The sequence below is a fragment of the Phascolarctos cinereus genome, unplaced genomic scaffold (genome assembly GCF_003287225.1).
Source record: "Phascolarctos cinereus isolate Bilbo 61053 unplaced genomic scaffold, phaCin_HiC Scaffold_5;HRSCAF=322, whole genome shotgun sequence".
Taxonomy (NCBI): domain Eukaryota; kingdom Metazoa; phylum Chordata; class Mammalia; order Diprotodontia; family Phascolarctidae; genus Phascolarctos; species Phascolarctos cinereus.
In genome coordinates, this window is record NW_027555958.1 from 78,480,175 (window position 1) to 78,505,898 (window position 25,724).

Sequence of the window (25,724 nt, forward strand, 5' to 3'; positions counted from 1 at the left end):
TTTTCCCCCAGTATCCACCAGTGAGTGGGAAGCTTGGTCTCAGCCTGTGCCGTGCTTAGCTCTGTGACTTTAGGCAAGTCATTTTCCTCTTTGTAAAATGAGGGGTTGGACTAGGTGATCCCTAGGACGCTTTCCAGCTCCAACATGCTTTGATTCTATGATTTTAGGATGTGTGTCTATCAGCCCCTGCCCCACCCCCTACCTCCAGCTGCCCCACCCCAGACCCTGTGGTTGCAAGTGATGCTCTAACAGGAAGCGGGTTTGGGGAGCTGCACAGCTTCCTGCTTCCCAACCCCCACCCTCACCCAAGGGCTGTATGAGGCGAGAAGGGTGAGCACTAGGCCCAGCCACGAGACGACACTTCTCATTAGGGCTCCGTCAGCTTCCTCCTCCACAGCCACTTCCGTGAGGCCAGGGGCCTGAGAAGCAAGAGGAGCTCAGCCCGGGGCCCAGCCCCCCTGCCCGGGCCAACCCCTGGGACAGCTGAAGTGGGGCTTGTGGGACCACAGGTGGCTGGAACTGGGTTTGGGGTCCCATGGGGGAGGTGTAAGGTGAGCATCTTGGGAGGGGAGGCTGGGACCCCTCAGCTCCGGCCATGAAGTCTCGGCAGAGGGGGAAGAAGAAAGGCGGATCGAAGGAGCGGGTGTTTGGGTGTGACCTTCTGGAGCATCTACAGCACTCAGGCCAGGAGGGTAAGGAAGGGCTTTGGGCACGGTGGGCGTGGGGGGAGGGGAGCTCCAGGTAGAAGTGGCCAGACAAGGATGCCCAGGGCTAATCAGGGCTAAGGATTCTGGAGCAGGTTCTGGGTCCTCTTGAGACAAGAATCTTCACTGAGCGAGTCACAACTTGTATTACTCCCCAGTCTGAGATGTTAAGGGTGCAAGAAGGCTTCCAGGATAAGGGAGGCTTTGAGGAAGGGAGGTTGAGGACACAAGTGGCTAAGGGAAGAGAGGACCTGGTTGATAGAAATGGGAGAAGCTGAGAAGGGCAAGTAGGTACACCAGGACAGGAGAGACTAAAGGATGGGCTTTAGGGCTTAACGGATGAACACCAAGGAAGGCTGAAAAGAAGTAAGGTTATGGTGGCTTGGAGAAAGGTGATTCATAACAGAGCTGGACCAAGAAGCCATAGAGACAGTAGGGTTAGCCTCTTTGAAGCCTATGCTGGGCTTACCTTGAGAGGCCAGGGAGATAACGTCCTCCTTTCTGGGCCCTTCCGTTCTAAACGTGTAAATGGGGCCCAAAGGGAAGATAAGAAGGGGCCTGTTATGGTGAGGCTCAGCTTAAAGTGAGGTGGTACTGCAGAGAAGGATTGAGGATGGGCCTTGGAGGCCTGGATGGGTAGGACTAATATGAATTCCATATGCACTACTGCCCATCCACCCCCACTCCATTTCAGCTTCTTGGTGGGATCAAAATCAGACCGAGCAGATAACCCATCATCTAGGACCAGACCCAAGGCATCCTGGCTGCCTAGCTAACTTCTCCCCTGCCCGAGAAACTCGGGGCTCCTCCCAGAAAGAGGCACAGTTGTATTCTTCCCTCCACCACCCCCCAATCTGTCATTTCCTCTTCTTCCCTTCAATCCCCTACACTAACCAGCAAAGGGGCGGTGGTTGTAGTGGGGCAGGGGTGGGGGGTGCTCCCAACTCATTTCCGGTCCTCAGCCCTTCTACCTCGAGTTCCCAAACCACCTTGTTCCCCTTTTCTCCTCCCCTAGCAGGGAGCCTCTCATTCCAAGACTCAAATTAAGAGGAGGCATACTCCAACCTTTGAATCTCTAGCTAGATCTCCCTCTCCTAACAGGTTTGAGATTACACTCTGACAATCTGATTCCAGATTTATCCCTGTAGAGAAGATTTAATTTGCATATTCATTATTTATGACCAACAGTAGAAAAAGCCCTAGAATTGAGGCCCGATTTCCAGTTTTTGCTGTTGCCCCTTTCCTCAGCAATTCCATCTTCTCTCTATATTTTGATGCTGGTACTCACTTATCCTCTCACCAGGGTGAACCCTTTGTTTGTTGAGTCAGAACGTTTGGAGTTCCCTTTGAGGGGAGTGAGGAAGGGAAGTAAATACTGGGTAGGATCCAGGGCAGATTCTGAACTCCAGATCAGTTGGCAACAGTGAGACTGTGAACATTCATGTGAATGATCTGGGGTCTTAGTGGATGGCAAGCTCAATATAAGTAAGCAATATTAGATGTCAGCCAAAAGAGCAAATGCCATTGTTGGGTCTATTAGGAGAGGCTTCGTGTCCAAGCTGAGGGTACCCTGTCCACTACCAAGGTCAGATCATATCCAGAGTACTGTGTTAAATTCTGAGCACCATATTTTAGGAAGGACTCTGGCAAGCTGGAGTGTGTTCAGGGAAGGGTGACCAGAACAAAAATGGGCCTGGAGATCATGCCATTTGAATGGTATTGTAGAGAGAATGAAGGGGTTGTGGTCCAGAAGAACCAATATAAAATCCAGTTCCTAACAGCCCCTTATACTCACTGTGTGACTACAGGCAAGTCACGTAACCCTCAGTTTCCTCATCTGTAAAATGGGATATTAATACCTGTGGTATTTCTCTTTGTGAGAAGTGAGACACTATCTCTCAAGTGCTTTGCAAACTTTAAAGAGATATACAAATGTCAGCTGTTATTATTGTCAGTTGAAAAAAACTGAAATTGTTTAGCCTGGAGAAGACTTGGCAGAGTCATAGTAGCTGTTGATTTGTGTGTTTGAAGGCCTATCATAGAGAAGAAGGATTAGACTTTCTGCTTGGGCCCAGAAGGCTAAACTATTAGCAAGAGCTAGATGTTGCAGAGAAGCCAATAAGGGAAAGCTTCCTCGAAGCCAGAGCTATCCAAGACTAAAACGGGACAGTCGTGAGTTGGGAGGTAGTGAGTTCTCCATTACCGGCAGCCTTTAAGCAGAGATTAGCTAGCCACTCATAAGTTATGTTGCAGAGAGGATTTCCTGTTCTGGTGCATATGGGTTGGAGTAGATGTCTTCTGATGTCTCTTTCAAAGCTGAGATTCTGGGATTTTAGTATTCTCTGATTAAGGGTAGGTTTGTACAGCCTTTTCTGACTTTTTTCTTTTCTTCTCCTGCCTCCCCCCCCCAAAAAAAGGAAAATTAGGTGAGGACTGACTGGCCCTGGGAAGAGGGGATGGTAGTATATAAAAAGGTCTGGATGTCAAGTACCTGAGTTGTGTCCCTGACCTTCCCCTCCCCACCTTAATTTACTGTTTTCTCTTCACTCCTTAACATGAGTGTCTTTGGTCACAACTGCTATTATCCTCTCTGCCTTTTCTTTCTAACCCACAAATCTTTTGCAGTCTCAGGTTTGTGTTTCCCAACTTTGGGATTCCCAACCTTGCTCCCCATTTCTTTAGTCCCTCATCACTATATCTGAACCCCATCTTCTTGACTGTATTTCACTGACCTAGGATCTTTTTGATCTCCTGTCTCCTTGTCCTCCTGTCTTTACAGTATCTCTTGGCTAATTCTGTGTGACCTTGGATAAGCTGCTTCAATTCTATCCAACAAACATTTATTAAATATATATTATCTATGAGGGACTGTGCTAGATGATAGGAATACAAAGCAATGAAGCACTTCTTGCTTGAGAGAAGTTTAAATCCTGCTGGGTTTGGAGGAGTCAGGAAGGGCAGGAATACAACCTGTACTCAGAAAAGTATAGCGAAAGACAGGGAGTAATAGGGGCAAAAGAGAGTTCTGGAAAAAATTCTATGGGAATATTTGAGAAGGGAGAGATTTCAACTGGGGGAGGGGAGGGGAATCATCAAAAAACAACAAAATTGATAGGATCATGGGAAAAGTGGCACCCAAGTAGATCTTTAAAGAAAGAGAAGGCTTCTGAGAGGTGGGGATGAGGTAGTACATTCTAGGCATGGGGGGAATGGCCTGTGTGAATGCACAGAGGTGACTGATAGAATGTCAAATTTGGGGAACAGCTAATAGATCATTTTAGCTGGAATGTATAATCCATGAAGGGAAGTAACATGAAATAAAGCTAGAAGGAAGGCCTGGGGTTAACTTTAATGTCAGGCTGAAGAGTTCAAACTTTATCTTGAAGGTTTTTGAAGGGAGAGACTTGAAAGCAGAGGAATCAATTAGGATGCTATTAGAAGAGAATAGGGAGGAGGACGAACTAGAGGGGTGGTTGTGTGAATAGAGAACAGGGGACAGATATGAATCGGTAGTTGAATCAATACAACTTGTCAACTGATACACGGAGGGTAGAACTGAGTGAGAAGGAAGAGTCAAGGGTGACCCTGAAAGACAAACCTACATGCTCAGGAGGAAAGTGGTCGAGAAATAGGGAAAGGGACAGAAGAAAATAGGCTTAAGGACAGAGATGGTGAGTTCTGTCTTGAACATGTAGAATTTGAGATGCCTTTTGGACATCCAGGAGATGTCCATTAGGCATAAACATGAAGACTTGGAGGAGAAGAGAGATACACAATTAAGGCTTTATATATAGACTTTAGTGTCATTTGCATGGAGGCAGTAATTGAACCTATTGGAGTAGATGAGATCACCAATTGAGAGAGTGCAGAGAATGATTATAGGAGATCTCACAATTCAGAACTGGAAGGGACTTTAGAGATCCCCTAATCCAAAATGCTTCATTTTTAAAATGAGGAACTAAGACTTGGAGATGTGAAGGAAATTTCCAAAGGTCACACAATGATAAACAACAGAACCATGATTTGAACCTAAATGCATTTAAAGTGATAACTGAAGCTGAGGAGGCAATATGTGTAGAGAAAATAAAAGGGAAAAGGGCTGATACTGGGGAGAAACTTAGGGGGTGTGAAATAAAAGAAAGAGGTGGGAGGATGATGATGAATCAGCAGAGGAAACTAAAAAGAAGCAATCAGGAAGGAAGGAAGGAAACGAGCACGTATGAAGGGCCTACTGTGTGCCAGGCACTGCACTTAGAGAGCAGGGGCACAGACACTAAGGGAGGAGGGAGTTCTTGAGGAAGTGGGTAGTTAATAGGTCAAAAGCTGCACAAAAGTCAAGGAGAATGAGCACTGTGAAAAGTCTATTGGACTTGGCAATGAAAAGATCATTGGTAACCTTTAAGGGCAGTGGAACTGTGATGTCAGAAGCCAGATTTTAAGGGGTTGAAGAGTCAAGTCCCTTTGCATAACACTCTCCTGATTGGTGGGAAGAATGATTGGTGGAAAGAATGCTCCCTTGCCTGGGTGAGTGAGAATTGGATTTGGTAAGAGCTTGAGAGAGGAGAACCCCTGACTCTTCTGGCTTCCAGCTTTGAAAGAGAACACACCAGCTTTCAGACTTCTCTTTGAGGAGAGACAGTGGTGGGACAGAAAGATCCCGGGAAGAAACCAGCATGCAGAGGAACCAGCACTTTGATTATGCCTCCATCCTCAGCTTACCTCACTAGAGACTTCAGGGAATTTCCCAAGCAGTGAGTTCAAGAACTCTTACTGGAAACTACAAACCAGAAGAAGCAGGGGCTCTGTTCTCCCAAGCTCTTGTCAGATCTGCCCCTGCTCAGGAGCAGAGCACTGAATAATCATTTTCCACCAGTAAAGATAGTCTTATGCAAATAGACTTAGGCCCCAGATTACAGGACTAATTAGGTGTGTGAGGGAAAGAGCAGAATGCCTATTGATTACATATTAATCAAAATTTTAAAAGTGTAATTGGGTGGTGGGAAAGCAAAGTTATCAAATGTTTACAACTCTTCGTAGGACTTTATCAGTAAAATGGGGGAGATATAGCCTGAGGGGATCAAATAATCAATTAACAAATTTATTAATCATCTACTACGCGCTAAGTTCTGGGGATACATAGACCAAAAAAAAAAAAATCAAACAACCGAAAGAAAAACAGTCTTTGCCTTTAAGGAACTTTCATTCTATAAGAAGAAACAATAGTGCACATATAAGTAATTATAAAGTATATGCAAAGGAGACACAAAGTAAATTAGGGGATGGCACTAGCAGCTGGGTGGATCAGGAAAGGCCTCATGTTGGAGGTGACATTTAACTGGGCTTTGAAGGGAGTTGGGACACCAAGAGGTTATTAAGGAAGGAGTGTATCCTGGGCATGAATTTCATTCTGTATGAAGGCACAGAGATAGGAAATGGAATGTTTTACATATGGAACAGCAAGCAGGCCGATTTGGCTGAACCATGGAGTGTCTAAGGGTAGGTGGTTAGTCTGGGAAGGCATCTTAGGAACATAAGATCATAGATCACAGATCTAGAGCTGGAAGTTACCTCAGAAATCATTTAGTCCAACCCCATCATTTTACAAATGAGGAAACTGAGGCCCAGGGAGGTTTATTGACTTTCCTAAAGTCACAGAGAGCATGTCAGAGAAAGGACAGAGCCCAACTGTGAAAGGCTTTAAATGCCAAGCAGAATGGCTTGTACTTTGTTCTAAGGCAGGAATCAATGAACTATGTCCTACCACCTGTTTTTGTATGGCCTGCAAGCTGAAAATGGTTTCTACCTTTGTAACATTGCATTTTAAAATGTAAAAACCATTCGTAAGGTTGCAGGCTGTACAGAAACACAGCAGGGGTCTGGATATGACCCTTCGGCCATAGTTTTCAGACCCCTGTCCTAGAGGCATGAGGAAGTCACTAGAGCATTGGAGAGGGAAAGATGTCTTGACATGGCCTTCGGTAGATAAGTGGAAGAAAGATTTGGAAGGAGGAAACACTTGAAGGACCCTGATTAGGAGCTATTGCAATAGTCTAGGTGAGAGGTGATGACACTCTGAACTAGGGTAGCAACCATGTTAGTGAAGAGGAGATAGATATGAGACATTATGTAGAGTAGAATGGACCCGAATTGGCAGTTAGTTAATTGATTAGTGGGATGATGGAGAGAGAAGAGGAAAAGGTGGCCCTTATGTGGGGTGAATGAAAAGATGATGGTGCTCTTAATAGAAATAGAGAGATTGGAAAGAGAAGTGGGATTCGTAGGAAAGTTAATGAGTTCTATTTTGGACTTGTTAAATTTGGGATATCTATAGGACACCTAGTAGGAAATATCCCATAGGATATTGATGATTCAGGACGAGGGCTCAAGAGTAAGGTTGAGGCAGGATATATAGATCTGAGAGTCATCAGTGTAGAGATATTAATTGAATCCCTGGGAGCTTATGAGATCAACACAGGGAGAATATAAGGAGATAAAAGAAAAGGACCAACAGCAGAGCTTAGGGACATGCCCACAGTTAGGGGATGTGACCGGGATTAGATACAGCAAAGGAGACTGAGAAGGAGCCGCTAGAAAGAAAGAAAGAGAATAGTCAGGGACATGTTACAAAAGCCCAGAGAGGAGGAAGGGGTTTGTTTTGTTTGTTTGTTTGCTTCAGATTAAGGGAGAACTAAACCTGTTTGTAAGCAGTAATAAAAGAAGCAGTAGATAGAGAGAGACTGAAATGAGAAGGTGAGAGGGAATAACAGATGGTGCAGACTGCCTAGGAGAATAGGAAGGGAGTAGGTGGAATCAAGGCTAGAAATAGAGGAGTCAGTGTTGGAAGATGTAAAGGAGAAGAATGAATAAAGCTGGAACAGATCGTGAGGTATGATATAGGCAGATGAGGGCGGATGAATGGCCTCAATTTTCATAGTAAAGTAGAAGACAATGTCATCTGCTAGGGTTGATGTTGAGGGCTGAAGGGGAAAGGAGAAATTGTGGGGTGATTTTTGTTGGGAACATGATAGTCAAATAAAAATGAATAGAAGGATTGCCACTCAGCTGTGAAGAACCAGTTAAGGTTAAACAGCATGAAATTTGTAATGGATTTGGGTAGTAGAGTCTCATGACTTGCTCCACCATTCAGCAACTAGTAGGGTTTGTTCAGTCTGCACTGAATTAAACACCTACTACATGTCAGGTTGAGTAGCACAGTGGATAGAGTACAGGGCCTGGAGTCAGGAAGACCTGAGTTCAAATCTGGCCTCAGACACTTACTAGTTGTGTGGCCTTCAGTATGTCACTCGACCCCGTTTGCCTCAGTTTCCTCATCTGCAAAATGAGCTGGAGAAGGAAATGGCAAACCGCTCCAGTATGTCTGCCAAGAAGACCTTAAATGGAGTTGCAAAGAATAGGGCACGGCTGAAAACAACTGAATGACAACATGCCAAGCACTGTGCTAAGTGCTGGGGATACAAAGAAAGTCAATGAAATGTCTTTGCACTCATGGGCTCACAGTCTAATGGAGAAGACAACATGTGAGAGAAGAGGACAGGCATGAGGAGAGGAAAGGACAGGGGGTGAGGGGTAAGGGGCGGGAGCAGGACAGCACCTCATCGAATTGACTAAGCACCAACTGTGAAGTGGAGAAAGTGATGGCCTGAGAGAACAGGCAGAAATACGGAGTAACTGCAGACCAGAGTGGAGGAGGTTTCAGAGGAGCGAGGCATAGGAGGAGATGGAGAAGGATACGAGATTGTGGCCAGAGAGAAGAATTCCACAGTTCCAAGTCATGGAAATGGAGCAATCTGGGATGATGTGAGTTATAAGGGGTAGCCATCTGTGGAGTGATGAAGCGCAGTGAAGATGGAGGTCATGGGAATCACTAACCATTCTGTGCCCTAGTTATCTCATCTGCGCAATGAGGAGATTGATCTCTAAGTCTTTTCCAGCTCTGAATCCTGTGCTCTTAGGAGGCCTTAGTGTCATGTCTCTAACTCCATTGCCCTGATGAACCTCCCTGACTCTTACCCTCACTTGTTTGACTTAATGTTTCCCTGATTTTCCCTTTCTCTGAGTCCCCAGATTGATGCTTTCTCTGTTCTGCTGCCCTGACCCTTCAATTGAGATGTTTTAATTTTCTAGTTATTTCTCTGTGTACATGTTTCCCTCTAGCAGAATGTAAACTTCTTTAGGGCAGGCACTGTTTTACTTTTGTCTCTGTTTCTCTAGCACCCAGCAAACTGTCTGGCACGTAGTAGGTGCTTAATAAATGCCAGTTGAATTGAATTGATTTTTAAAATTTATTTTTAAGCGGCAGCTAGGTGGTGCAGTGGATAGAGCACCGGCCCTGAGGTCAAATCCAGCCTCAGACACACACAGCTATGTGACTCTGGGCAAGTCACTTAACCCCAATTGCCTCACCAAAAAAAAAAAGATATATATATATATATATATATATATATATATATAGAGAGAGAGAGAGAGAGAGAGAGAGAGAGAGAGAGAGAGAGAGATATTTATTCTGAACTTAACAAACATCAAATAAAAAGGGTGTTTTCATATACATGATAGACCAGAAAAAGGAAATTATACCTGAAACTGCAGATCTGTTAGGTAGTTTACTTTTCTTTTTAAATACACAACAAATTCAACCCACAGCTTTCAAAGTTGTCCAGCTTATCTATGCTTCTCTCTGACATTCCTTTTGTGCTCTTCTATGCATATAAAAAAAGACACCTCGATGATCCTCTTCTCTTCTGTTGAACTGAAAGGAGTCGCTTCTCTATATCTGATCCTCTATATTCTTGATCCTTCAAAGATCAAGGAAAGCAGCATAATTCAGTAGAGAGAAGAAATTACAGTCAGAAGACCTGGTGTCCCTGTTGCTTACTACCTGTGTGACTTTGGACAAAGACGGAAACCTCTGTAAGCCTTGTTTTCCTGGTGTGTAAAGTAAGGAGGGTAGACCAGGTGATCCTGAAGGCACTTTCTAGCCCAAATCCCAGTGGACTTGGAGAGCTGTGAGGAAAGCAAGGCACGTGATTGGCTGATTTCAAGTATTTAAAGGGCCACTATAGAAAAGAAGTATCACAGATCATACATTAAGTTTCCTCTGTGTGGTTCTTGAGGGTAGAGCCAGGTAAAAACTACAGGAGGCAGATTTAAGACTTTCCAGCCATTGGAGCTCTTAAAAAAAGAATGGAATGACTATATCTGAAACAGTGAGCTCCTCCTCACTGGAAAGGGTCAGCCAGCAGCTGTATGTCAATTTATTGGCTATCTAGTAAAAGAATGTCACACTGGGTAGAATGTTGGAGCGGATGACCCTTAAAGTCTCTTTCAACACTAAGGAATTTACAGATTTTTTTTGTTTCTAACCTTCAGCATCCCTCATCTATCATCCCTCTGATAGTGATTCTCCAGTCATCCTGGCCCCTCATCTCTCTTGACAACTAATCTCCTTGACCCCTCTCTATCTTGTCTCTTCTTCCTGACTCTCCTCAAACTTTCTGAGCCCCACATTGTTTCATCTCTCTTAATCCTTGTCTTTCTGGCCCCTTTTCACTCTGAACCCCACCTCTCCAACCCTGTTTTCTCTGATTTATCTCCCAGGTCAAGATCTATGCTGCCTGTCTCCTTGATGCTCCAACTTTCTTATCCTTTGTTCCTTAAACCTCTGATCAGTGTCCAGTTCATACCTGATTTTCTGTCACTCTGATCCTATAATCACTTTGACTTCTACACCTCCAATTTCTCCCTAACTCCTCATATTTCTGAAACTCTGAGTCCCAATCCCCATCCTCTGAACCTCCCCAGTCTCTCTGACATCCTGTTTCTCTGGCCATCTTCCTGACCCTTACCTCTGTTATCCCATCTGTATCCTCTATTCATCTGTGTGAGTCCTGTTTCTCTGACTCATTTTTCCCTCCTGCACTTCTGCTTACCTCAATTGCTCTGACCCTCTCTGTGTTTCCAGTGCCCCAGGTTCTACGAAGCTGTGCAGAATTTGTGGAGGAGCACGGAGTGGTGGATGGGATCTATCGCCTCTCAGGGGTCTCTTCCAACATTCAGAAACTTCGGTGAGTCAAGCAGGGAGGGGTCAAGACTATAGGTAAGAGAAGAAAGGGAGGCTAGGGAGAGGAGTAACACAATAAGGTATTGGGCACATAAAGGTATTGGCTCAAAGAGGAGGGTCTGAGATTTCCCAGAAAATGTTAAGGCCAAGTATAAGAATCACAAAAAATACCACTTACTACTACTACTACTAATTCCTTATATCTGCTAATAAAGCATTTTCACATGTACAGTTTCATTAGATCCTCAAAATAATCCAGTGATGTAGGTAGGGCTTATCATCACAATTTAACAGATAAGGAAACTGAGGCTCAAAGAGTTTAAGTAATTTGGTCAAGGTTACACAGCTAAGTGTCAGAGTTAGAATTACAATTCAGAACCTCGGACAACTTGTCCACGACACACACCTACACTGTCTCCCCTGCATCATTTCTCATCATCTGTCACCTCCTAGATCACCCCCATCAACATTCCCTGATCTCCCTGGATCTCTGTTCACTCTGCTTGTCTACCATCCCCATGTCTCCAGGCAGGAGTTTGAAGCAGAGCGTCGGCCGGATCTGCGGAAGGACATCTACCTACAGGACATTCACTGCGTCTCCTCCCTCTGCAAAGCGTATTTTCGAGAACTGCCGGACCCCCTGCTCACATACCGGCTCTACGACAAATTTGCTGTGAGTAGTGGCGGGGGGTGGGGTGGGGGGGCCGGGGTGAAGCAGGGGGAGGAGCTTTGAGGGATTAGGGTCAGAATCTCTGCTTTCTAAAGCCGCCAGACTTCGAAGAGTCTCCCTCCAAAATCCAACATCAGGGGTATGGGGTCCTCCCTCAGTCCGAGCCCTGGAGACCCTGGAGGAGGGATTTTTAATGAGAAGTCCGAGGAGTCCATGGATAGATTTCCAGAGTTAACCCTAGAGTAACACCTTCCCATAACAGTATCGTAAAGGAAACAAACACCAAACATCTAGCCAGTTTGCTCCTCCTCTCTCTGCTTGTCCCCAATACACTTTCCTTCATTCCCTTTTCCCCTACTCCCTCTTTGTCATTTTCCTTTTCCAGCCATGCTATCTTCCCTTACTTCTTTGCATGAGACTGGGAAGGTGGGTTTTGGGGAGTGTGCATGTAAGAGTGGTCACGGCAACAGATTATAAATATTTGTGGAATCCAGGGCACCTCCCCCACCACACACACTTTATACGCCTGTCCCAGAACGTTACTCCAGGTATGAAGCACACAGTGGGTATGCATGAGTCAGCATCCACTCAAACCATGACTCATGACAGCCCTCACCTATTTGTTTACTTCATAAAGTTAACCAGAAAAGACACATTAGGTACAAGCAAAGACGTTTAATCAACTGGCATAGCAAATGAAGTGGCAAGAAAAGATACCCTCGTTCCCACAGAGGTACACACTCCCACCGGTTTGGGGGTGTGCAATACACATATAGTACATATGACCAGAAGATATGTATGCAGGACACATGCATGGTGACACGTATGGACAGCATACCGTGCTTAGCTAAGCAGGCTGCAGAGCCTCCATAATTTTCTGGTGATGTCATGTTGATTTCAGCCAAATTCTGCGGGCATTGCATTTCTGCTCTCTACTGTTTCCACTAGTCTCTAGAACGTTTGCTTAGTTTCCCCACTGCTAACCATCTGCTGGGGTGCTGCAGCTAACAGGGGCTAAAGCTCTGATGGTCTCTATAGCCTAAGGCCATGATAGCAGCACTCAGCCAGGCAGCCAGCAAAAACCTGAGAAAGTTTTCAAGTTACTACAAAGTCTATCCTGGCTGCCTCTCTGCTCTTCTTACCATAGATCTCTGGTCCCACTCAACTACCTAATTTGGGGTTAGAAAAAGGTTTTTTTTTTTTTTTCCCTCCAGATGAATCCCTAATTGTCAGTCTGAGTCTCCTCAACTCATTTCGACTTAACAAAGCTACCAGAGTTTTGAGAGGCTTCCAACTTCATCTTTCAACTGAAATTACTCTCTCCAAAGTTGCTAATGATCTCTTAATTGTCGAATGCAATGGCCTTTTCCCGATCCTTGTCTTTCTTGACCTCTCTGCAGCCTTTAACACTGTTAATCACTCTCTTCTCTTTAATACACTTTGCTCTGTAAGTTTTCATGACACTTGTCTCTCCAGGTTCTCCTCTTAGCTGCCAGACCACTTCTTTTCTCTCTCCTTTGCTGGATCTTTATCCACAAATCACCTGTTAACCATAAGGGTCCCCCTAAGGCTCTATTTTTGGCCCTCTTCTCCTTATAAACTATTTCACTTGGTGATCTCATCAGCTCTCATGGATTTACTTACCATCTCTACGCTGACGATTCTCAAATCAACTAATCCTGCTGTAATCTCCCTGCTGACCTCCAATCTCCAATCTCCAACTGCCTTTCAGATATCTGGAACTAGATTTTCATAAACATATTAATTTTAACATAACCAGGACAGAACTCATTCTCTTTCTTCCCAAATCCTTCCACTTTAACTTCCTGATTACTGTTGAAGGTACCATCCTCCTCTAAGTCACTCAGGCTTACACCCTGGGTGTCAGGCACTATGTAAAGCCCCAGAGATACAAAGAAAGGCAGAAGACAGCTCCTGCCCTCAGGAAGCTCACAATCTATATAACTATGTACAAACTAAATACAGGATAAGTAGGAAATAATCAATAAAGGAAAGGCATTAGAATTAAGATGGATTGGAGAAAGGTGTCATCCTTGACTCATTCACTCTCACCTGCCCCATATCCAATCAGTTCCTAACATCTCTTCTGACACTATAATCATATTAGCACAAGGCCTCATCACCTTAGGCCTGGACTATTGCAATAGCCTGTTCATTGGTCTCCCTGCCTCAACTCTGTCCCCACACCACTCCATCCTCTACTCCACAGTCAAAGTGATCTTCCTAAAATACACGTTTGACTACATCATCTTCCTGTTCAATAAACTCCAGTTGTCCCCTGTCACACCTCCAGGATCCAATCTGTTTGACTCTTAAAGTCTTTCATAGCTGGGCCCCTTCCTACATTCCTGGTCTTCTTTTGTCTCCAGTGTACTCTGTGATTCAGTGACACTGGCCTCCTTGCTGTTCCTCAAATGGGACACTCAGTCTCCTGAGTGCTGGCATTTTCACTGACTGTCCCTCATGTCTGGAAAGCTCTCCTTCCTCATCTTCACCTGCTAGCATCCTTGGCTTCCTTCAAGTCTCAACATAAGTTCTGCTTCCTGCAAGATGCCTTTCCATACCAGTAATCCTTAATGTTAATGCCCTCTGAGACTAACCTCAATTTATCCTATATGTATCTTGTTTGTACATAATTGTTTGCATATTGTCTCCCCCATTACAGTAGAATGACTATGAGCTCTTTGAGAGCAGAGACTGGGGTTTTTCCTCCTTTTTTAAATACTCCTAATGCCTAGTCCAAATGCCATTGTATTTGACATTAAATATTTTAAATATTTTTAAATATTCCTAGTGCTTATTACAGTGCCTGGTACCTAGTAGGTGCTTAATAAATGCTAATTGACTGACTGACTGGGACTTGGGGATGAGGTTCCTCCTTAATGTTCCTGGTTGGCACTTGAGTGAATCCTGGGCTAGAATCCAAAAAGCTAGATGAAGCCGAAGGAAGAATGTTTTGAATTCCATTCTTTCGTATGCTTATCTGCCAGCAAGAAAATCATTGATCTTTAACATTATTGCCAGGTTAAAAACTTCACAATTCTCCTTATAAATATTTGCAGAGGACTAGCCAAACCAAATACGGAGAGGCTGACTACTGGTGACAAACTCTTTGGCTATGGGAACCCATGAAACAGAAAAATACCAAATGATCCTAGCCTTGTGTCGCTTCCTTCTACTTCTCTAGTGGCAAAGTAGCTGGTAGAAAAGGGGGTAGAGCCAAGACTCAACAGGCAAGTCAACACATTAGGTTTTCAGAATATGATTGAAAAGATTTGAATTTTGCTTTGCCTTGAGGACTTAGAAATTCATTGAATACTTTTACCATTCTTAAGAAATCCATTTCTTTCTGTTTTCTTTTCATCATGGTACTACAGAATATTGTTATAAAAGCCTACTTTTATTTGAATTAAATGTAACTACTTTGAGTCTGTAAAAAAAGAAAAGGGCATAGAAGGTGCAAAGACACAATTTTAGACTGTCTACAAATGTTTACTTAGTTGCTTGTATTATAAGTATGTGACCATTTCCCATTGACCAGTGAATGGCCGTGTAGTAAGAATGGATCAGAAGTATATCAGTGATTGAGGGGGAGCTGAATCTTACATGGTGGCCTAGTATAATGGAAAGAATGCTGACTATGGAATCAGAGAACCAGAGCTCAATTCTTGACCCCCACCCCTTACTAGTTGCATGATCTTGGCCAAATTATTTCATCTCTGGGGGCCCTCGGTTCCTTAGTTGTTAAAGGACTAGATGACTTTCAGGGCACCTCTAAGCTCTAAATCTGTGATCACAACTTAATGTTCTTAATTACACAGAAATATGGCTTTTGGGTTCCCCCTGAAGAGAAAAATTGAAAGAATTGGTAGAGTTGGGTTTAGCAAGTGTCTGGTTCACTCTCGCTACACATCCAAGGTCAACAAGGAACATTATTTTATGGAATATGAGTTTATCTCTTATTATAGTTTATCTTCATTATATTATTAGCATTTAAAAAGAGATCACAAAACAAATAATTGCAGCTTAATAGTCAGCAGCTGTTGGAAACAGGGAGGAAGCAGAGAAATTCTACAAAAACTGTCTAAAAGTCTTCAAAGTAAATCAGCACGTACTTTAATATTTGGTGACCGGTACAAAAGTGGGCATAGAGGATGATAGCAAAAGATACGTTGTAAAACATGGTTCAGGAGTAAAAAACAAAAGAGGTCAAAGGTTACAGGCTATACAAAAGCATCACATCTTTACGACATCAATACTTGTCTGGCAAAGAGAATCTGAAGGCACTAGACATGGCGAACCTCAAATAACATCACCAAAAAAAATGAAACTGATTATATTCTAAGACAAAATTGGTTATTGGTGTGGCATATAGTCAGATCACCAACTTGTTACAGCAAAGATTGAAACATTATCAGAAGGAAAAAAAAAATGAACTGAAGATATGACAAGCAATTGCAGCAGCTCCAACCCAACCTGTTAAATTAAACAAGCTGGGAAATTAATAAGAGAATAGACTCACATTATCTGTCATGATTTCCTAAGGAAGTTTAACTGATGTACATCAGTCACCACTAGAAAGGGACCAAAAGAATTTAGAAAGTGCCTGAGCCAGCAAATGCTCTACCTCTTTATCAAAGGGAGATAGAGCCACCAAGGGCAACACTGTCTGAGAGGATAAACTTATTTGTAAGATCCCACGGAGAAGAGTGGGACATTATGAATAGTATTCAGTCACAAAATATTGAGGAGAAGTGGAGGTAAAAACTAGTTTTAAAGAAGTTTGGTGAGAGACCAAACTAAACAAAGTCATCCTGAGGGCATTTAAGGATGAAACTGGCAGGACGACCACAGAGAGAGAGAAATGGAAAAGCTCTGTAAATGTTTCGTAACAAACTCTTTTCACCATTAAGTACAATGGAGCCATAACATGTGGAATCAAACATCACAGTCCAGAATATGCTTTATGAGGAAGTAGAAAGGGCACCAAAGAAAACAGAAAGAGGAGGTTTGTGCTGGAGGGGTTGCAATTTTGTGGGTGCTGGAGGTTTAAATCTCAAGGTATGGAGAGAAGGAAATGATTCTAAATGGTAGGAAAAAACGCTGACAATAACTTATTGTTTTCAGGGCAGCTAGGTGGCACAGTGGATAGAGTTCTGGCCCTGAAGTCTGGAGGCCCTGAGTTCAAATCCGGCCTCAGACCAAACACTTGATGCTTAACTAGCTGTGTGACCCAGGGCAAGTCACTTAACCCCCATTGCCCCCCCAAAAAATTATAATAATAACTTGTTTTCAAGATAAGGTGGCCAGGAGAATATGAAAAATTACTGACCTCTATGGCTACTTTTCCATCTCTATAAAATTTGTATGAGAACAATAGCTAGTATTTATATAGTGCTTTAAGACTGGCAAAAGCACTTTTCATCTGTTATTTCATTTGGTTCCCCACAACAACCCTGGGAGATAGGTATTATCATCCCATTTTACAGATGAGGAAACTGAGCCTGAAAGAGGTTAAGTGATTTGGCCAGGGCTGCACAGCTTTTAAGTGTCTGAGGCAGGATTTGAACTCAGGCCTTCTAGACTCTAAGTCCAACATTCTATGGAATAGAATTCTACTATTCTATGGAATAATCCATACCTACATTTAGTGCAGGCTTTTTCAAATGATAATCCACAGCAGACTATATTTTTAAAGTTACACAGATGACTAAAAGATATACGGAATACAAGGTCCCATTGTAATCATTTGTTGACTATAAAATTTGCAGATGCCATTTTGTTGATCAAACAAAGCCCTGGAATGTTGCAGAGCTTCCCAAATAAGACTCATAATCCCTCAAAAGAGGTTAGCCTAACTATACACACTAGAAAAATCAAGTGAATAGAGAATGTCTATTGTCCAGACCATGATATACAGTTGGATGGACAACTCAAAGAGTTGGTCCATCAGTACACATATTTTAGACAGATACTAAATATGGACGATGAGTTGGGACCAGATTCAGAAAGGAGAAAAATGGCTAAATAGACTGGAAAATTGCAGAGTACTTTAAATGACTCCAAGCTTCTCTCTGAAATAAAGGTGCATCTTTTAAAAAACGAATATTTTTTCCAATGATACTATATGATTGTGAGTTAAACAACGCTGCATCTACAAAGAAATTAAAGTTGTAAGTCATTCAAATGGCAACAGAGAAGCACATAGTGGGCATCAATAGAATGCAACTCATCACCAAAAATTGTGCAATAAATGCTGTATAAAAGATGTCATTTTTATTGTTGTTTAGTCATTTTTTCAATTGTTTCCAATTCTTCATGAATCCTTTTGGGGTTTTCTTGGCAAAGATACTGGAGTAGTTTGCCAATTCCTTCTCCAGCTCACTTTACGAATGAGGGAACTGAGGCAACAGGATTAAGTGACTTGCCCAGGGTCACACAGCTAATAAGTGTCTGAGGCTGGATTTGAACTCAGGAAGAGTTTTCCTGTCTCTGGGCCTGGCGCTGTATCCACTGTCCCACCGACCTGCCCCCAAAGGACATCATTAGAGAGATGGAAAAGAGAATGGGCTGGTCTTCTGGTGAGAGTGAAGGGATAAATGATACACAGCCCACATCTTCCATTGGTATCCATACAATGTGAAGAGGACTAGAAGAAGGCCTTCACCACATTAAAGGGACTTCTTATGGAAGACTCACAGGACGTAGACTAAATGGGTTGCAATCTCTATTACTCAAAGAAGTACCCACGTTCATGAGATCTCAGAGCTGGTCTATGAAGTCATTGAGTTCAAGCCCTTCACTGTACAGATGTTGAAACTGTCACCCAGAGAGGTTACCCAAGATTACCCAGCCAGTAATAATAGCTGGGCCAAGAAGCTGTGCTTTAGCATTTCACAACAGCCACGTGATAAATTGTTTTGTTAAATTTCGTATAAAGCTACTTACAGCTATATACAGAGTACTGTTGTTGGTCAGGAGTCAAGGGTGGCAGTGTCTGAAACACTCAGTCATAAGTTGGGGGAGCAGAGGGGGCAAAACGGCACAAGTTTCCTTGCAGGCTTCGATGCCATCCTCCCCTCTTAACCTTTCCAGGAGGCAGTGGCTGTGCAGTTAGAGCCTCAGCGCCTGATCAAGATCCGAGACGTCCTGGGGGAGCTGCCTGGCCCACACTACAGGTATATGTTCTCCCACCTCCTATGGCCTAGAGTGGGACCTCAAATCTGAACCTCTCTCCCAATCCTGCATACCACACAAAAGACAGTGCTCATAAATCTAGGGCCTACCTGGATTTCTACGATGCATTCCTTATTCCCTTCCTGTTCCTTTGTTTCATCCTTTGGTTTCCAGGACCTTGGAATACCTCATGCGTCACCTGGTGCATATGGCCTCATTCAGCACTCAGACCAATATGCATGCCAGAAACCTGGCCATTGTGTGGGCCCCCAATCTGCTGAGGTAAATTGAGGTGGGGAAGGCTTGGGAGCTGTAGATGCTAAATTATACACCACTGTAGTGTTTTTAGGAAATAGGATAAAAAGGGGGTGTGTGTGTGTGTTGGAGGGGTCGAGTGGAAAGCAGACTTATAGAGTCAGTTAATAGAGACAGGAGGGAAGGTTTTGGAGGTACAGACTTACATATGGGTGATAGCACTCAACCAGCCAAAAAATTGTAGCCATCCTCTCTTGGGGTGTGGCCAGCTTCTACAGGACAGAAGGTGAGGAAAGGAAAGAAGCATTTACTAAGTGAAAGAGGGAAGAGGAACAGGTACAAACTCTCTCCTGTCTTTCTTCCCTCCAGGTCCAAGGACATAGAAGCCTCTGGATTCAATGGGACAGCAGCCTTCATGGAGGTGAGAGTACAATCCATTGTGGTCGAGTTCATCCTCACACACGTTGACCAGCTCTTTGGGGGTGCCACTCTTACAGGTAAGTTCCCCCCACATAGAATTAGAATGAGTCTTAGAGATGACAGTACATCCCTCTGAATAAATTGGAAAACTGAGGCCCAGATAAGGGAAATATGTCTAATGTCATACCTTAGTTGGTCAGAACTAAAACCAAGATCTCCTGACTTCCACTTCATTGCTCCTCACCTCTCACTGATACCTCTCTCTCTCTCTCTCTCTCTGTCTGTCTCTCTCTCTCTCTTTCTCTCTCTCTCTCTCTCTCTCTCTCTCTCTCTCTCTCTCTCTCTCTCTCTCTCTCTCTCTGTCTCTCTCCCCTCCTTCCCCTCTCTCTGTTAATAATCATGCAACTTCTAATTTGAATCAAGTTCTCCTGGGCCCACTATCTGTTCATTCTCATTGCTACTGGCTAACATCCTGGGATCTTGAACCCAGTGGTCCCTGGGTATGTGCCCACCCCAGCAGACTGAGAGATGCAATTGTGTGCCTCTCAAGAACAGATCCCTATTATTGTTCAAGCTGATCTCTGTTCTTCCTTAGGTGGTGAGGCAGAGACTAGCTGGCACATGCCGCCAGCATCACGGGGAATGGTCGGCCCTGAGGAGCCCTTGTCCAGACACTTGTCCTACCACCTTCCCAGTGTTCTGCAAGCTGGGGATGGCCCCCCACAGATCCGGCCCTATCATACCATCATTGAGATTGGGGATCACAAGTAATCCTTCCGCATCTATCTCTGCTATCCCTTCTGTTTTCCTTTTTTCAATTACTTTTGACCTCACTTCCTAAGATTTCATGCCTTTAACTCAGATCCCTACTCTTTTTTTTTCCAGTTCTGGCTTTTGACTTTTGTCTTTTTTTCCTTTTCCTCTATTCCCCTCACAAAGGAGGAAGGGGTCTCTAAAGGTCAGGAAGTGGAAATCCATCTTCAATTTGGGTCGTTCTGGCCATGACACCAAGCGCAAGCCACCCAGGGTGGGTGAGGACAGAGGTAAGCATGTGTTTGATGGGAGAGGCACTCTATAGGTACCTCCTGAGCCCTTGCCCCTTCTCACAGCACTGTTTTACAGAGGAAAAATCTGACAAAGTGTCACTGCGGCCAGCCAAGAGCATGGATTCACTGAGTGCTGCAGCAGGAGCTGATGATGGTGGGTGTGTCAGTGACTGCATCTACATATGTGTGCTTTGAGTTCAGTGGAAGAATGCTTTTAGTGGGAGAGCGTCTGCATGGTATATGTCTATAGGAATGAAGTGTGTGTGTGTGTGTGTGTGTGTGTGTGTGTGTGTGTGTGTGTGTGTGTGTAGCCATAATATAGGAAGAGGCCAGTGAGTATATATGTATATGTGTGTTGACCCGGGGACAGGGTAGGGAGAATGTATGTTGTCGAGCTAAAAGAAGAGGTTATAGACAGTAAGCGTGGGCATTGGTGATTGGGTACCAGTGCGGTGGGTGACCAGTGACGTGTGTATGTGTGTGTGTGCGCGTGCGTGCGTGTGCATGCACACACATGCATATGCCTTCTCATGGTAATGGGAGAAGAATCATGGCGCTGCTACTTAGACAGCTTTAGTGGAATCTTGGACCCAAATCTCCCAGGAAGTGGGAAGCACCCTTTAGTGCCAGATGTGCCACATCTTCATGGCATTAATTCCCTTGTGTGGTTGGGGGAGGTAGGAGGAGAGTACCCCTGGATAGGGCAGTGTTGGGCATGAAACCCATGGACATATTTATCCACACCATTGTTTTCTCTTTCCGCAGAGCCAGAGGGACTAGGGAAGCCCAACAGTTCTCGGCCAAGCCCCCTTCAGTTGGAGAGTCTTGAAGATGTCTCTATGGCAGCAGATGGAGAAAAGGAGGCAGAGGTGGAGCCACAGAGTGGGACGAGCTCTGAGCCAGGCACCCCTAGGACAGGTCGAGCAGGAGCTCGGGCAGCAGGTTGTAATCGGGCAGAGCGTTGTGCTGGAGTCCACATCTCTGACCCCTACAATGTCAATCTGCCCCTGCACATCACATCTATCCTCAGCATACCCCCCAACATCATCTCTAATACAGCGGTAGCACGACTCACACGAGGACTTGAGTGTCCTGCCTTGCAAGCCCGGTCTATCTCTGGCCCTGGCCTTGGCTCTGGACCCCGAGGTGAGCAACCCCAGGACTGGGGGAAGAAAAGGTCAAGGGACTAGAGTTGGAGGGGCTGAGAGATTAGACACTAGGTTCAAGTGGGGAAGTTTAGAGGCCATTTATCCAAGTTTAAGGATGGGAAAGAAGTGGGAATAGGGCAAGCCAAAGACCTCAGTGATTCACCTTTGACATCTGTGGAGGAAAAAACCCTCAATACTCTCTTGTACACACTTCTATCTCATTATTTTCTCTGTTAACCATTTCCCTTCTTTCCCTTCTTCCCCTTCTTCCCTCCTTTCCATCTTTCCTCCCTTCCCCTTTGCCACAATCCTGGAACTGCAAATAAGAAGAGAGAATGGGCAGAGAATGCTGGGGAATTCCAAAGGAGTTAGGAAGAGAGTTTGTGACTGGCAGATACAGGAAGTGTTGTTGATGGAAACATCAGTGTTGCAATGGTAGAATTACTGACATGAGGGTTAACGAGCAGAGTATCAGGTGTATCTGTGATGGGGCATATTGGGGTCAGAAGTATTTGTGATGGAGTATCAGTGGTAGGGATTATCACTGGTGGGGATTATCTTTGATGAGAAGTATCAGTGACAGGAGTAAGGGAGCTAGCTAGGTGGTACAGTAGATAGAGAGCTGGATCTGGAGTCAGGAAGACCTGAGTTGAAATTCTGCCTCAGATACTTACTAGCCATGTGATCCTGCACAAATCACTTTGTCTGTCTGTTTCCTCATCCATAAAATGGGAATAAAAATAGCATCTACCTCCAAGAGTTGTTGTGAGGATAAAATGAGATATTTGTAAAATGCTTTGCAAATCATAAACCATTATATAAATGTAAGCTATTGTTATTGATGCTAATAACTGGCATGGGAAGATTGGCATAGAGGGTACAAATAAAAATCAAGGAGTATTAGTACCTCTGATACCAAGTAAATACTTCTTACCCTACAGATGAGAAGATGGAGACAAACCCAGCCCCAGCTCCTCTGGTCCCCAACCCAGAATCCCCTAAGCCAGGCCCCTCTTTGCCCCCAGCCCAGGAGGACTCTCTGTCCCAAGAGGTGCAGGACTCCTTCTCCTTTCTGGAAGATTCTGGAAGTAGCTCAGAACCAGAGTGGGCAGGTGGGGAAACCAGGGAGGCAGTCCTGGCAGAAGGAACCTGCTCTCCTGGGGAAGACGACCCTAATATTGGTTACCTGGAGGAGCTCCTGGGCGCCGGACCTCAGGTAAGGAGGAGACAATGGAAGAAGAGGGACAACTGGGAGGTGGTGAAGGATACAAGGTCAGACCGTTCTTTGGAGGGGAGGAGTCAGAGATTCACCTAGGAAGCTGATTGCAGAGACTTTCCTGAGCAGCGGCTACCCTTGCTTACAGGTGGAAGAATTCTCTGTGGAACCACCCCTGGATGATTTGTCCTTGGATGAGGCCCTGTTTGTCCTGGCTCCTAGTTGCTGCTCCCCAGACACTGGGACCCCTGAGCAGGAAGAAGACTTTGGAGAGGATGTTTTCCTCAGTGCCTATGATGATCTCAGCCCCTTGTTGGTTCCTGGACCCCAAGGAGGGGAGGATCTAGGGAGAAAGGAAGATGAAGTGGATGGAGGTCAAACCTTTTCAGAGCATGGAGGGGAAAGGGCTTACAAGGAAGTTGGAGAAAGTAAGGTGAAGGAATCTGAGAGAGTCTTTGAGACCAATAAAGAGGCTAAGGACAGTCAGGAACCTGTGCCTAGAGTAGATAGAGGAAAGAAAAGGGACACTAAGGGAAATGAAAAAGAGGAGGTTGAAGAAGTGAGGACCAAAGGGCAAAAGGAAGCTAAGGGTGGGGAGGAAGTGGACGGTGAGGAAGAGTTTAGGGGAGAGAATGCTGGAGGAGAGAAGACTGAGGGTGAGGAGAAACCCAGGGGAGTGGTAGAAGTTGAGTATGAGGAAAATATAGGGAAAGAAGAGAAGATAAAGGACCAAGACCAGAATGGAGTAGAGGCACAAGTTGAGGATGAGAAAATAGGGGAAGAGCAGAAGGCTGATGGAGAGAATATTGAGGGACAGGAGCAAGCTAACAGGAAAGAGGAGGCTGGGGGACAGAAAGACCAGAAAGAGGTTGAAAACAATCCAGTGAGTGGGGAAGCCAAGAGCCAGAGCCACCAGGACACTGAGGGGAACTGGAAAACTCTAGACAACCAAAAAGTTGATGAAAGGAGAGAGACTAAGGCTGGAGAGGAAAGTGGGGGCAGGAACAAATACTCTGGAGAAAGACAGGAGGATAGGGAAGATGAAGGAAGCATTGAGTGGGATGCTGAGGGTATCAGTGGCAACAGGGAATGTGGGGATGGGGAGGCAGAAGATCAGGAGATTGAAGTAGACAGTGTGTCAGGGGATGTGGACCCAGAAGTAGTGCCTTGGAGATCTAGTAATGTCAAAGGTCATGATGCCAACCCTCCTGGGGGAGGAGTAATCCCACAATCCTCTAGGCTAGAAGACAGGGAACCTGAAGGGCAGACTACCTTTGAGAACTGTATCCTGTGCCCTGGTGTCCCATCTTCCTCTGTGCTGCTCCCTGAACCAGCAGGCAGTGTGAGTATGCGCCTGGCCTCCACCTTGGTCCAAGTTCAGCAGGTCAAATCTGTACCTGTAGTACCCCCCAAACCACAGTTTGCCAAGATGCCTAGCACACTGGGTAGCAAGATCCATGTGGCCCCAGCAAACCCTTGCCCACGGCCTGGCAGGCTTGATGGAACACTTGCAGAGGGAGTCCAAGGGAGCCGAGCCTCCCGTTGCTCCTGGAGGAATGGAGGTAGCCTTTCCTTTGATGCTGCTGTTGCGTTAGCACGAGAGAGGCAGAGGACAGAGGCTCAAGTCGTCAGGAGGACCCAGACCTGTATTGGGGGTGGGGGTGGAAGCCTCCTTCCCAGTACCTCTCCTTCCATCCTACCCCCAGCCTCTTCTTCCAGGCCTGTGAGTTGCTTGGAGCCCCCACTTCCAGGTCAGGAAGGGGCTGGTCCCCGGAGCCGACACAGTCTGCCACCTGGAGAATCCCAGGCTCTTAACACTGTCATTTCCCCTCAACGAAGAACCTATGCATTTGAGGCACGTGCTGACCTTGGGGAGGGGGAAGGGCTCTGAGTAGGACTGGAGCATCTGGGGTCAGCAGGCTCCATCTTCTGTCCACCTGTCTCCCCAGTAGTCCTCTAATCATTGGAGAGATTCCCACTTCATGGGCTCTGACCCCTAGCTTCTGTTTTCAGACTGTAGAAAGCCACAACCTTGGATCATCTGAAGCTTAGTTCAGACATAACTAGCCCTTGGGATACTCCTAGCATCAGGGTTCTGCCCCAGGGTCCAGGGCTATTAGCAGAGGGAAGCAAAGTAAGCAGACAGTAAGTAAGGTGGGCAGACAGAACACTGAGATGGTTTTCACTGAAAAAATGCATGGGAATTCAGTTTAAATTCTTGTGCTCCTTTGAAGCTGGAGATCCATCTTCCTGGAGCCCACTATATCCCATTAGGGATATCCCCCATATACACTAGGATGTCTTTAAGAGTTGCCCATCTTCATCCTTTTCTTGGTCTCTTGGGTATTGCCTGAAATTCGAGACTTAGTTGGGGAGGTAAATGTTCAAGAAACCCATTGAAGAATCAGCATCAGGCTGTCCTGTGCCCCTTCCATGAAGAACTTAGGCATAGTTCCCTAACCCATCCTCACCCTCAACCTCCAGGGAGTTGGGGGAATGGTGGTATCCCCTGCTAACCTCTCAGTCTTTGGAAAGACTCCCCTCCTTATAGCTCCATTATGGGGAGAAAAGAATGGAGGTATCCTGATCATAGGCCTATTGTTTTCTACCATGGAGAAAAAAACATATGACCCAGTGTGTGGAGAGACTAGGTCTGTAGTTGTAGGGAGTGATTTGAAATAAAAGATGTATTTTTTCACAGATGTGGGACTGGAATGATTCCTGGTTGGTTTTTTTTGGAGGGGGAGGGGCTAGGCAATGGGGTTAAGTGACTTGCCTAAGGTCACCCAGCTAGTAAGTGTTATATGTCTGAGGCCGGATTTGAACTCAGGTCCTCCTGAATCCAGGACCTGTGCTCTATTCACTGTGCCACCTAGCTGCCCCCCATTCCTGTTTTAAGGACCTTGGGTAAAAGGTAACATTCAGCAATAAACACAAATGTTCAAATACAAAAAAAAAAAGTAATGTAAATAATTGTACAGGAGACTGTA

General features: G+C 45.0%; 1 protein-coding gene across 2 annotated transcripts; it reads left to right on the plus strand.

Annotated features, from left to right (window-relative positions):
- The first annotated feature begins 310 nt into the window (after nucleotides 1-310).
- ARHGAP30 (Rho GTPase activating protein 30) lies at nucleotides 311-25,436 on the plus strand. 2 transcript variants are annotated; one of them, XM_020972044.2, is made up of 12 exons: nucleotides 311-692; nucleotides 10,684-10,786; nucleotides 11,311-11,455; nucleotides 18,569-18,651; nucleotides 18,824-18,931; nucleotides 19,274-19,401; nucleotides 19,920-20,091; nucleotides 20,264-20,367; nucleotides 20,447-20,524; nucleotides 21,136-21,516; nucleotides 22,460-22,734; nucleotides 22,883-25,436. In XM_020972044.2, exons 1-12 carry the CDS (start codon nucleotides 596-598, stop codon nucleotides 24,623-24,625), a joined length of 3,417 nt encoding a protein of 1,138 aa, XP_020827703.1. In that variant the 5' UTR covers nucleotides 311-595; the 3' UTR covers nucleotides 24,626-25,436. The 2 variants fall into 2 exon arrangements, with proteins under 2 accessions (XP_020827703.1, XP_078011151.1); XM_078155025.1 differs by lacking the exon at nucleotides 311-692 and adding an exon at nucleotides 9,613-9,632.
- The last annotated feature ends 288 nt before the right edge of the window (nucleotides 25,437-25,724 follow it).

Coding starts and splice junctions, on each gene's coding strand:
- ARHGAP30 (XM_020972044.2), top strand. CDS start 596: ATGAAGTCTCGGCAGAGGGGGAAGAAGAAAGGCGGATCGAAGGAGCGG. Junction 20,092..20,263: donor ATTGAGATTGGGGATCACAA/GTAATCCTTCCG, acceptor CCCCTCACAAAG/GAGGAAGGGGTCTCTAAAGG. Junction 20,525..21,135: donor TGCAGCAGGAGCTGATGATG/GTGGGTGTGTCA, acceptor CTCTTTCCGCAG/AGCCAGAGGGACTAGGGAAG.